This window comes from Zonotrichia albicollis, chromosome 14 (assembly GCF_047830755.1).
Source record: "Zonotrichia albicollis isolate bZonAlb1 chromosome 14, bZonAlb1.hap1, whole genome shotgun sequence".
NCBI lineage: Eukaryota > Metazoa > Chordata > Aves > Passeriformes > Passerellidae > Zonotrichia > Zonotrichia albicollis.
The window spans coordinates 14,196,704-14,210,402 of record NC_133832.1 but is presented as its reverse complement, the minus strand read 5'-3'; the positions used below and the strand labels follow the sequence as shown (position 1 = coordinate 14,210,402).

Below are 13,699 nucleotides of genomic sequence, written 5' to 3'. Positions count from 1 at the left end.
TCAAGGATACAGGCATTCAAAATACAGACAGTGAAGAGAACCACTAAGGCTGAATCCTTCTGGAACCTTCTGCCAGGGCCATGGAGCTGCACTGAGCTGCAGAGCCCAGGTCACACGGTACAGAACGTGCTGCTTCCCCACTGGATCCATGAGAACGCTGCAGGAGACAGCTCTCAGATACATCTTTGCTAGATCACAGCAAGCTCAAAACATCATTGTTGCACCACTGCTGCAAACCATAGCTCCTCCTGGCAAGCAGTTATAAAATATGCAAGGGTGAACAAGGTAGAAGTTCCTTTTTCCACTGTTAAAATGTGAGCCAGGCAAATATTACATAGCTCTCATCAAGTTAAAAAAGAATGAATGCTCAAGGTATCACACGTGTGCTCTGTGCATATTTACAGCCACACCACACAGCCAGGGTGCAATGCCCAGGCCTTTTTACATAAATATACCAACAAAAAAAGGCATCTTTCAAAAATGTCTTTTTGCAACTTCTAAGTGAGACTGAAATAATAACAGCACAAAAGAGACTCCATGTGCCAGGAACCACCAACTTCACAAAGCACCTTCCTCCTTACAGAACACCTCCCTACAAAAATGTAACTCGGGAGATCCAACTCAACTGTTTGATTTTAAGCTTCTATTTTTAAAATAAAAGTGACCTTTGCACTGAGGATGAGTAAAGCCTCTTAATGCAAACCTATCTACTTTTGTCTAGTTTATCCTGTAGTCTTAAGGGCTTACATCTTTGAATGTGTCCAAGCCCAAATAAAGACCCAAATAAAAAAATGAAAATATAAACTGCTATAGTATCTAGGAACAACAGATGATGGTTTCCATTCAAGGCCTCTGGCATCTCATCTACTGCACAGCACAAAGCAGAAACCCACCTCATATGAAAAAGCAAGCTTTGACTCTGCAGATTCCTGTAGGAGCAGAACCAGTTAAAATATTTTCATTAAGAACTAACCCAGCAACACACACGTGGCCTTCTGTGAAGACAGGCAGCAGGTGAAAGAACAAGTTCCAGTATTTAACTACTTCAGAATTATAATAATAAAAAGGACAGCTAAGCTGAGTTCAGCCCCTCATATCTACCAAGAAGTTAATTTCTGAACTGTCCTTCCTTTAAATCAATTCCTTTCAAAAATTTAGCCATCACCTTTAAGTTCCTGCATGAATCTGATTTTTTACAAAATACTTTAATTTCAGAAGGCACAAAACTATACCTTTTAGAAGAATGAATCACCCTGATTACTACTGCTTTGGGTTTTTTTAAAAGCAAAAGGTACATTACTTTTCACAAAATTCCTCATTATAATGTTCTGTCCCCATTACACCAATTCCTGGAAGAGGTTGCTTACTGCAGCTCACAACCAGGACACAAAGAAGTGAAGCAGCATGCTTATGCATGTTTAAAAGCATTTTAACATGTTTGACACTACCCAGTGTGATGTTTCTCAGGAATGGGAATGTGCTTTTTAAAGGACACTCTCTACAGGAATCAGTTTAGTACCTTTATAAGCTAAAAGGGACCACAGTACTTCCTTGCTTGCTGCAGGGATGCCAACTGATGATTCCTAAGATTTTACTAAAATACATTTTTAGATGTTTTCAGATTCTGAGACACATACACTGCAGTATGTAAAATACAAACCTACCACCTGCACCAACAAGAACCTTCTGCCTATGGCATTAATTATCCAATTTCAGAATAGATGCCTAATTTTAAAAAAGGAACTTTTTTGTACACATTCTTTGGTCAGATTTAAGTGATAAAGCAGTTAAATTGAAAGAAGTGTGTAAAAACCGTTTGGTGGTTATTCTCAAACAGTATTGAGTTGATTTTCTTTTGCCCTCAAAAAAAATTAGACAATCCTATCTGCATCAGTGCTCCTTAAACAACTGACTTCTGTTTCTCTTCCTTAAGTCATTGTGTTTAACAGAGGAAAAGCAATTGTTGGCTTTAACCTGCCAGTCATTTCTGCACGAAGACAACCTCTGAAAACACACAAATTTCACAACAAAGCTTCAAACAAGCACAGTAGAAGACACAGACGAGAGGTGTGTGCAGTACTTCCCAGGCAATGGAAGATGTTGGTGCTCAGAAATAAAAATACTGCTGTAACTGACCCAAGAAGTGTGTAGTGGTAGAACAGGAATGGTTATCTCTCTGCACTGAACAAGTACAGAGTAGTCTCTGAATTAGCTATCAAGAACAGACACTGAGTGTGCTGCTTACTCTCCATCCAGTCCCTCAGTCCCACATTCAGCACCTTTTTCCCCCTTTCCAACAAGCCTGGCTAGTGGCTTCACCAAGTGTGCACCTCATTAACAGCGTATCTGGAGACAAAGATAGGCCTCTCCCACTGAGCTCAGCTCTCCTTCCCCGTTTCAGCTCTCAGATAGCAGCCTCCCTCTTGCCCCTGCAGCTGCTATCTGCCTTGCACCAAAAATTCTGCCTGCACACCCCAGTGCCAGCTTACAAACCTCCAAGTGTATTCCCAGCTGCTCACACCAGCCCTTCCACAGCACAGGCCACCAAGAACTCATGCCTGCCAAAAGTCAGATCTTTTATATGTAAAACCCAATGATTTTCAGTGTCTAAATGTTCCTGTAAAAACTTAATCAACTCAGGCTTATTCTGTGCAGCTGCTACAGTTAAGCTTACTAGGTAACCTTCATGTTTTCCTCCTTCACAAAAGTGGAAAAACACAAAATGCATTTGCTACCACCTCAGGCAGCATTCCTGCAGATCTTTGCCTCAAACCCAACAGGTTTCATGGCTGGGTTCCTCTTTCTCCCTGCAGCTCAGTCAGGGGCTCTGATCTAATTTCTTCCAGAAACAGACAAACATATCTCACATCTCTTTCAGCAGCACAGCTCATTCACTCTGCCCTGTGCAGAGTGAGTGGCAATCAGTTCCATTCTGCAGCAGCATAGGTTCTCCATGAAAGCAAAATTTAAAAATGCTTGCAGAAGCTTCTGTGCCACTGAAATAGAAGACAGCAAAGTTACTTTCCTCAAGTGTCACCTTATGAACTCCCAGTTTTGAAGCACTATTTCAATATCATAAATTAACAGGTTATTTACATACAATAAGAACTCTTTGACAAATGTTTAAAAAAGCCTCTATAAATTCCTGCTCCAGCCTCTAAGACATCCCAATCTAACTTCAGAATTTCAGGGGAAAAAAGAAGAGGTTGCTCAGAGTCCATCATGAAGAGCTGTTTCCACAAGGGAGCTCTTTAGCACTGAAACATATGTTCAGGCTAGCAGGGAACAGCAGTGGAACTGGAAGGCATCCTATCCATCAGTCCCAGTTTGCACATCTCAAACAGTGCAGTGTTTCACACACACTGTATAAAGTAATCTGAGCTCCTTCTTAGACAGCTACATATTTCTGCACTCAAACTCATGGAGACTTTCTGCAGTGCAGTCACAGCTGACTCTTGCATTCAGTATAACACAACAGAAGGAGGAAAATATGTAATTCAGAATATAACTTATGTTCCCTCAGTCCTCTGACTTGTGACCAGATCGTTTATGAAGGTCAGACGATAGAGTCTCAGAAGAACATAAAACACAAGTCATATTTCTGTGACCAGATAATAAATAATATTCCTTGAGCCCTGAGGAAAGGCCATATCACTGCCAGCAGCCAGATATCAGTCACAAGGGAACAGGGCAGTCCAGTTAATCAATAACTTCACATAAGGCCACCATTGTCTTTTTGGTCTGGGCCTGAACTCGCCAGTTACAGCCCAAATCCACAAGAAAACCACAAACTGCAGGATGTGAGGTTCCACAAAAATCAAGAATGGAAAAAATAAATGAAGAGTTAAGCCTTGCTTTCCTTTTCAAAAACTCTTTGGGCTAAGATTTTGGCATGAGCTCCATTTTCAGACAAATCTAGATAGATCTTGCCGAAACATCATCACTGGAAAATAAGAAAAGCTTGCAGGGAAAAGGGTAGGTGAGAAGACTGTTCTCTTTGCTCTATACTTTTACTCTAGCACCATTACTTCACAAAAAAAAAAAAAAAATTAAGATTCTGCCTACTTACACTACAGCATGTGCTTATGTACAGAGAAACATTTATATTCAGAGGATGCTGAAATTTATATGATTTCAAAAAAAAAAAAAATCTACTGGGTAAATCTATGAAAAAAGCCACAGAAGGCCATGAGGGCCATGCCAGGAGCTGCCCTGGGAGCTGGGGCAGTGCCACGCCTGGCACGGTGCCACCCTCCTGGCCAGGCACTCCAGAACAGCCACGTCCTGCAGGAAGGGTGAGGTGGCACACAGGGCCTGGAGGTGCTGCAGCACCAGGACACAGCAGGGCTGGCATGGAGCAAGATGAGGCTCCAGCAATCCCCGGACACCAAGTCCTCGCAACAAGGACACATCAGGAACTGTGTTCCCTCAGCAGGACAATGCACTTCTCTTAGCCAGAAGGACAGGAACATCAAACACCCTGCCAGGCAGCAAGGCTGCTCCTGAAGTCATTTTTCTTGCCCAACTGGATACACACTGGAAATAAATTCCTTCCGTAACTAAATTTAGGCACTAGTGTTTTAGTAATAATAGACACCTTTTACAAAGGTGCTTTACTGTACACCTTATTACCCTCCCATGCATGCCAAATACCCAAAATCAGATACCCAAATACCAGAACAGACTGGCTCACTTCCATGTTAACATGGCACTAACTAGAAAGACTCACTTGATAGCACCCTATCACAATTTCAATCTAAAAAATACACTAAAAACATCCTTACTTCATGAAGTAACACACTAATTTTACCTCCTAGTTCATGAAATGAGAGTTTGACCCAACATCTAACAGAATGTACAGGTATTTTTCCACTGACCTAAACAGGATCACATCACTTGACAATTACAAGGTTAATACATTTCATAACATGCTTTTAAAATATTAAATATTTGTCTCTTTCTGTAGAGTATTTTGGAAACAAAGTAAGAGCTATAAATGGTTGCACCATAATTGCTGTCACAAATCACCACCTATACATTATATAACAAATAGGAGCCAAACAGCTGATGAGGTTCCAGAGGAATCTGCTGCCAGAGTGGGGCTGAGATTCCTGCCATCCCCATCTTCCTGTCCCCACCTTCCCAGGACAACATCCTGACTCCTGTTTGGACATTTGTCATCACAGCTCTTTGCAGAGCCCCACTGCAAACTGACAGACTAAATAATTCCATGTTTAAAAAATGGCACAGAGAGCTACAAGCAGCCAAACACAATCAACAGGTCCTGAAAATCATTTCAAACCATCTATACTAAAGACAGTTTCAAAAACAGCACCTTACTTTCACAGATTTTGGCAAATCATTTGTGCAATAGTATGATTCTTCCATTAGCACAATACATGTGCATAATACTTTCTTGATATATTCTTGTCCATCAAAAGTGAACCAGTGCTGTTGGTTTTAAATACTTTAATGTTACAGATAAACAAATTCTGAAATAAACCAACCCAAGGCACGTATCTCCGCTACCCCTGCTCCAAAGCTCAAGTTCCTGTAATTCCTCTGCTTTCTAGATGGTCCTAACTCCACCACCATATTATTTCCCTCAAGTGCTTCACTGGTAGTGAATGGTCACATGAGCACTTGGTTTTTCATCTGAAAAACTATGTAATTTAATTAGTATAAATCATCAAGAAAACAAGAGGATAAAGCAGCCACTGCTGCACATACTTGGAAAGCAAGCCTGCAAAATGCATTCAACTTGCCAGGTTTGTTTTTACTTTCTCTAAATCAAGAGAAACAAAGTATTTAACTGCAGCAGCATTAGTAAAGAAACTAGATTTTATATCTTTTACAGGCATGTTCTGTAAGACATAGAGAATCTGGCCTGGACCAGGAAGTTTTCCTGGCACAACTGTGATTGTTAAAAAACACAACGGAGGGAACATCACAAATACCAGAGCAGGTCTTGAGAACAAGTCTCCAACCAGGGAGTCATCACTGCTGTGAGGCTTTCTCTGCTCAAGGAACAGACATGATGACAGCCCAGTAACACTCATTATTCCATGAAGTCTTTACGCAATAGTTGAGCTGCACTTGTGATCATAATTACTATAATCAGATATTTATTGAATCTGCAGCCTGTTCCTAGAAAAGTTACTAATTTTTGAAAAAATATTTTAAGATTGTTTAAGGTCCAATTTAGAAAGCAGTGTGCTAAAGGCAGAACTAAAAATTTCTAAGAAGCATTAGCAAGTTACAAGCAGCACAGTACTTTTCCTTTCCCTCAGCTATTTAATGTATATTAAATATGACTGAATGCTATGATGGGTATCACAGCCCCATTTATTTCAATTACTATTTACTAAAACTGTCAACAGTCAGATGCTCATTAGCACATCAGAATGTACACAGATGCTTATTAAACACAAGGATCTTCCTCAGCAAATCTGAGTACAGACGTGGTAATAACCTGTAGCATTACCACACAGAGCTCCAGCAGCAAAGTCATTTTTTCATTAAATCACCAGTGTGCTTGCTGTCACTGCAGGGAGCAAGTTCACTCCTCAAACACAAGATACACTTGTGAAATATTTGACACAAAACTAGAAGAAATCTAGGACAAAGGAAATCCAGTTAACACTGGCATAACAAAGACTTAGGGTTTGCATCCAGGCACAAACACAGACTGGGAAAATGGTGTGTGCATTTTGTCTAAAAAACACTTCTCCTGGGCAGATGGAGGATTTTTGAAAGTAACTTTCTCTAAGTCAAGGATGATTTCAATTCACAGAAATTATTTCCACACCTTCTTCTGAGAAAATGAAAGGTGCAATACCAAACAATAAATACTTACTCTGTGACTTGTCACTTCGGAAAGCTGTGTAAATTTATTACTGATGAAAGGAGCCAAGATTCATAGCTCATGATAATTACATTTCCTCATTATCAATGATGTGAATTAGTGAATAAGCTCACAGCACCAGTGAGCCCATTTACTTCTTAAACATCTCAAGAAGTTCTAGCTGGGAGATCTAGAGTATTCTCCTTTTTTCTCGAGGATGACCAACAATGTATTTGTACATAAACTTCATGTGTCAACGGTTATTACAAGTAGTGCATTACTCTGAGTAAATACAGTTTTAATCCAGGACTATTCAGGATTCTAAAACTCCCACAGCAATGCTTTCTGTGACACACTTTACCTAAGTGTTTTTAAGTTAGGATGTTTCCAACAGCAAGCTGCAGCCTTCAGTATAAGGGGTGCAGCAACATGGTGGTTTTTTTTTTTTTACTTCTGCCTAAACCTCGTGGTGCAGTGGAGAACAGCATGGCTGTACTTGCCTCAAACTCAAGGAATGAGACAACAGGGACAAAAGGAGCCAGCCAGGCAAGACTTGTTTACTCTCAAGGAGGCTTAGGGCAAACCTCATCATTCTCTACAACTCCTTTACAGGAGGCTGCAGTGAGAGAGGGGCTGGTCTCTTCTGCTGTGCCTGCAGCAAGGACCAGAGAAAATGGCCTTAAGCTGGGACAGAAGAAATTCAGATCAAATATTAGAAAGAAAATTTTCAGGATTCAGGAGGTCAGGCTGTTTAGGGAGGTGGCAGAGTCCCTGTCCCTAGCAGTGTTAAACAGGCTGGCAGTGGATGATGTGACTTAGTGGTTTAGGAATTACAGTAGCAGTACGGGGTTGATGGCTGGACTTGGTGATCTAAAAGGTGTCTTCCAACCTCGATGATTCGATGGCTCCACATCCAGCTCACCACGGAGCTGCACGGAGCAGCGGCTGCGAGCACCTTCCACGGAACTGGTGCAGGCTACCGTGCCCAGCAGGATGAATGGGGCGGGAGGAGCGGGGCACGGGGACACACAGCCCCAACAGCGAGTGGGGCTCCTTCTATCGCAGAGGCGGAAACAGCCGCGGGTGCTGTCCCACACCCACAGCGGCGCCAGGGCCGGGCCCCCGCGCTGCCCCGCGGCCGTGAGGGGTAACCGGCCCCGGCCCGCCCCACCCTGCCCGCGTGTCCCGGGGGGCTCGGGCTGCGCGGAGCCCGAGCGCGGTGATGGCCCCGCCGGAGCCACCGCCCCGCGGGGGGCGGAGCGCGGCCGCCCCTCGTTGCGCCGGGGCGGTGAATCACGGCCCGCCCGTCTCCTCCCCCCCCCCTCCTCCATCTCAGCAGCGCCCTCAGCCTCTCTCCTCCATACAAAAGCAAAATGTCCGCCATCTTCACAAGCTGCTGCTGCCGCCGCCGGGCCGGACGGGGCCGTGCCGCGCCAAGGGCGGCCCAGCCGCGGGGCCGAGGCGGCCGGGGGGGTCATTACCTTAATGCAGTAGGGCGGCTCGTCGAACGTAACCAGCATGTACCTGTCGCCGCGGCTGGCGGGGTCCCGGGCCCGCAGCTGCGGAGAGAGAGGAGAGAAGCGGCGTGAGCGGGGCGAAGGAGGCGAGGGGGGCGGCGGCTCCCCCGGCGCCGCGCACTCACCTTCATGAAGATCTCCACGGCGCCCTTGGCGATGTCCAGGTAGCTGGTGCCCAGGTACGCCCGCTGGTTCATGGAGGCGGACGTGTCTATGAGGAAGAGGAGGATCGGCATGGTCCAGGCAGAGCCCCGGCCGGCGGGCTCCCTGCGGAGGAGGCGCGGCGCTCGCCCGCGGCTCGCTCGGCTCTGGCGGCGCTGCCCGAGCTCGCCCGGACTCAACTTCTCTTCCCTGAGCCTCCACCAGCACCATGTGACCAGCGCGCACGCCATTGGCTGGCAATTATACCGACATTTGCATATTCATGGCGGCGCGCGCGCGCGCGCGGGGAGGGGGGGAGGGAAGGGAGGAGAGGGATGGCGGCGGGCGCGCGCGCGCCGCACCTGTCACACACACACAACGCCCGCTCCGCCCCTCTGCGGGGTCCCCCGCCCCGCGCTCCAGGGGCCGCCCCGCCCGGCCCCTCGCGGGCCGGCCCTCGTCTCGATCCCGCCGTGTGCCCCCGGTAGCCGCGGCTGAGTCACCGCGCCGCCCTCCATGGCTGGGGAGTATGCAGGAGCTGTGTGCTGGTTCCGGGGACCCGAGCGAAGCCACTCAGAGCTCACCCGGTGACATAATCGGCCCAGCTCCTGCTCTCCAGAGGTTTCACTTAAGCACTGAATCCCCAGTCCCCATATGCGATCCTTTCCCGGGTCAGGTAACATCTCCCACAGGCAGTGCCTGGATTTGGCCATCACACACTGACAGGGCACCTCAGTGTACCCGGATCAGGATGGCAACAAACTAATTGTGGCAAAACTGAAAATACATAAACCTTAAAATATTTCCTACCACTCAGAAAAATAAATTTTAAAAAAGTATTGTCAGAAAGGAGGGATCACACACTCAATTGGCCTGGAAAGTCTTTCTGAGATCATCAAGTCCAACCGATGGCCCAACACTTTGTCAACCAGGCCATGGCACCGAGTGCCACGTTCAGTTTTCCCTGAAACACCTCCAGGAACGGTGACTCCATCACCTCCCCGGGCTGCCTGTTCTAATCACCCTTTCTGTGAAGAAATTCCTCCTAATGTCCAACCCAAACCTCCCCATACAGCCCGAGGCCATGTACCCGTGTCCTGCCGCTGGTTGCCTGGGAGAAGAGCCCAGTTTGCACCTGGCTACAGCCTCCTTTCAGGAAATTTTGGAGAGAAATAAAGTTCTCCCTGAGCCTCCTGTTCAAGGTGTCCTGCTCCAACAGGCCTGGCAGCCACCACCGACAGCAACCAGATAAGGGGAAGGAGGCTGAGGAAGTATTTAGCACTATGTGCACTCATGAATGCTTGTTTTCTTCTAGGAGCAAATCCAAAACACACAAAAGAAGCACTGCCAGCATGTATCTTACTTTAAATTAATAAAGAAACTGATAATATTTTCCAGTGCTTTTAAATTCAAAGGCTTTTTCCACGGTTTTTTTTTTTTTTTGCCATTCATTTCAACAGCAGGCAGTTTCAGTTCTCACTCCGTTTTTGTGAAGTATTTGGACAATACTGTTGTTGCACAACATCACAGGTGAATTCTAATGCCCCATTACAAAGCATTACAAAATACAAATGTTGGTAAAGATACCATTTTGCTCAGAATAATCGAGAGATGTAATCTAATTTGATTCAGGCATGTACTCATCCCTTTTGTCGCCAGAAAAAGCCCAACACCTGCACACAGGACTTGCCACATCTCCATATTGACTTTAGAAAGACTATTGTCTTTTAAAAAAACCTCTGCAGATATTTTTCAAATAACATTATCTCATTAATTAATTCTATTGAACCAAAAGTAGGTAAGTTAAATAGTTGAAAAAGAATCCTGTCAAACATGGAGACTCCATTCATTATCCAGGCTCTCCATAAGTTGTGCATGTGTATCTGCAATTAAGGTTTCTGAATTTTAACAATCATAGCAGAAAGGCCAGGAGGGATAAACAGATAAATATTTTTACGCAAGTCATTAGTGCACATGAATGGAGCCAGACTGAAACAAATGGGATTTGAATCTCTATAGATAAGATAAAAATGCAGATACTGTATTTTTGTACTGCTGCATGTTAGCCTGGAAAGATAACTCCTGGACGGGAATGGATTTGCAAAGGCCTGAATGGAAACGGAAGGATTGGTAGAAGATGCCACCTAACACCGCCAGGTCCTGGCACGGGGAACCCGATGAGGCCACCTATGCATTGCTCTCATGGCAGCCAGATGAGCTCAGAGACTCCTTCTGCCTCCAGCTGACCTCAGCCAATTCCAGCTGGCAGCCCAATGCCTGTGTCCTGCAGCCTCCCTGACTGGCTCTATGAAATGCTAAACAATTACAAGTTCATATCCTCACCATTTTTTTTATAATTCCAGACCACCAGATACCTAAAAGCTTCTTCTTTGCTATCCAAACATAGTATTTAAAGGTCAAGATGAAACTCTTGTTTCCCAATTCACAGGCTGACCTTTCCAAGGGCAGCAGCAGGCAAGCTTCACATACTCTTTCTCTCTTGAGGATCTTGTTTTTGGATCCTGCTCCAGCTGATCACCGCAAGAGTTAAAGTCTAGCAATCTTCTAGATATGCTGCAAGACATTTATTTAGTTTAATGAGACACTTTTTATTCCTGAGATTACAGACACCATGGTTGCTAACATGCATGAATACAGCTAGAGTGGCTTTTACTCCTCCTCCATACAGTTTATTTTTTCAGTGCTGACTTTCTGGCAGCTGTGGCAGTGGACATTTATCATCTCCATAAAGTTTAAACTTTTCTTGGTCTTTAATTGAAAATATGCTCATCTGCTACATTTCTTCAGCTGCAATAGTTAAAGAAATTGTCTTTATGGGAAAATTAATCACAACAGGTACAGCAGGTTAAGCTCTCCTATAATTAAATATTTTGAAATAACTTCTGTGTAGATAGTCTATCCCATAGTAGAAAGGAACAGGATTCTGGATTGCTAATTCTAGTCAATTTTTGAACCAAACAGATCAGTGGTATTTTTCCCTGTTGTGCTGATAAAGTATTATTTTTCTGTTTCTTGTTCTAACACAGCTTAACATCTAAGCTGTTGCCTCTAACAGGATTTTAGCACTAACAGTTTGTTTCTTAACACTTTTACATTGCTTCATCTTACTTTTTTCTCACCTAGCTGCCTTCTGCCCTGAACAAGTAATACACCTGTGAGACAGAAGCCATGCTGCTTTAGACACTGAAGGTGCTCAGCTTTGGCACTGATTATCCACCTGAATTTGGGGCACACTGGATACATTAGGCAGAAATTATCTACTTAAAATCTGGATCAACAGCTAAACCCTTCAAACCTCCCTCTGCTGCGGTGGCTCCCTATCTTGGTCATGTAATACAGCTGCCCTGATGACTTTTTGCTTAATTTAAAACACTTCCAGCCAGAACAGAAATGGTCACTGCTAAATCACTACAAAAATACAGATTAATCCATGCTGGGAGCTGGGAGGTATGATCCCTATCACACACAAAAAAAGAGGCTGTCACCACATCTAAGGGACTTATATGGCACCACACAAGGTCTATTTTTCAGTACCACAGTGAGAATTTAGAAGGGTTTAGCTCTTAGGCAACCATAGATCTGTGCTGTCCCTTTCAGAAAGGTGAAATCTGCTGTTAACCTAAAGAATTTGTGTGCAGCTGGATCTGGGTGTGGAAGGTAAGAAAGTAAAATAATAAATAACAGCTCCTTCACAGTTATATTCAAGATGGCAGAAGCTGAGCAAATTCAAGTCCTGTGATATTGTGTGTGCTGTATCAGGGCAAAATATTCTCCCCTGTCAGCAGTTAGGTGCTCTTAAGCCACACACTAGAAAAGGCCAGGCTGCTTCTGCCAGTGTGTCACACAGCCCCTTCTGGAAAAACAAAACAGAAAAAAAAACCCAAACCGACAAACACAAACAAAACCCCCAAACCAGTATTTTCCAGGATATTGCTCAGCAAGACCTTTTTTCTATTTTGTAACTACACTACAAACTTCCACAAAATTGTAGCTCATCCTTAAAGATTTCTGCCCCTTTCACTTGCTCTGTCTCCTTTCTGCAATGATTCCACTCAAGAGTTTAGGAGCCTGATTCAAAATTTGCCTTTTCCCTGCTTTTCAGGAACGTGGATTTGCAGATGGGAGGACAGTAATGGAAGCTGAGGAGCAAACCCTGGCTACTGTGAGCCATCAGACTTTGTGTAAGTCTCCGGTGCAGATGTGCACCTGAATTTCTTTTTCCAAGCTTCAGCAAATTCAGGAATTCCATTTTCAGCTAAAATATAAAGAACAGACTATGGATACATGCCCTGACTGCAGCACGTTTTCTGCTGATTTATTGACTGTGCATAAATACTGCACTATAACTGTCATATTTAACTACAAAAAGAGAGAGCTCTATGCTCAGGAAGATAATTCAGGGCAACTCTGAGGTTTTCCATCTGTCTTCCATGTACTTCAGAAAAAGCAGCCATTTAGCAAAGGGGCAGAGTCCAGCCATTCTGATTTTCTCCCCTTCTCCCTCAGATGTGTTAACCCTTTGCTGTGCACAGTTCAGCAAGGTTTCCTCTTCCTGCAAAGTTTTTATGCAAGCACAGCTAATACTGCCCAGAGTCCAAAGGTGAAAGCCAGATCCACAGCCTGCATAACAGCAGACAGTTTAATTTCCATTTTGCTTAAAAGACCAATGAGAAGGGGATGAGGAAGCGATTGGTTGCCTAAGATGGGGGATCGTTTTGCAATACTGGTAGATAAGCAAAATTCTGACAAAATGTCTCCGAGGAGGCATGAAATGAACCCACAAAGCAGCACTTTGAACAGCAAAGCAAGCCAGAACAGATTTCCAGATAGGCAAGGCTTTCCATATGAGAACAGGTTTCAAAGTCCAAGAGTCTCGCCAAGGAAGAAACAACACTCAGAATAAAAGTTTAAAAAATGTTCTGGCTGCTGAAAAGGAAACTGAAACCTTCTCCTGTTTAGCAAACTGGAGAATTGTGTTACTCTAAACCTCAGAAGATAAGGAAAGAAAAATTAAAATTGTGCACATACCTATGCAGGGAGATACAAAACCGAAAGTGTGTGCTTCAGCCTAGTGCATGTTTGTGATCCAGCAGCAAACATCATCAGATTAACGGCCCCAGCCCCAAGCCCCATATGTCCTGCCAAGTTCTCCCCTAGGAAAGATTTATCATCTCTT

At 44.3% G+C, this 13,699-nt stretch overlaps 1 protein-coding gene across 6 annotated transcripts in view; it reads right to left on the bottom strand.

Annotated features, from left to right (window-relative positions):
* Positions 1-8,746, bottom strand: part of LOC102071836 (integrator complex subunit 6-like) — a 39,646-nt gene extending 30,900 nt beyond the window's left edge. For 3 of the 6 annotated variants that reach the window (XR_012582752.1, XR_012582753.1, XM_074551783.1), the window contains exons 1-2: positions 8,487-8,743; positions 8,326-8,403 (exon numbers count right to left, since the gene is read on the bottom strand). Coding sequence is in view for 4 of the 6 variants with exons in the window: in XM_074551783.1 (XP_074407884.1) it covers positions 8,326-8,403; positions 8,487-8,597 (189 nt within the window). In the remaining 2 variants the exon portion in view is untranslated. Of the gene's footprint in view, positions 1-8,325; positions 8,404-8,486 lie in introns of all 6 variants that reach the window. The other 3 variants (XM_074551785.1, XM_074551786.1, XM_074551784.1) reach the window with 2 other exon arrangements.
* Positions 8,747-13,699: the final 4,953 nt, after the last annotated feature.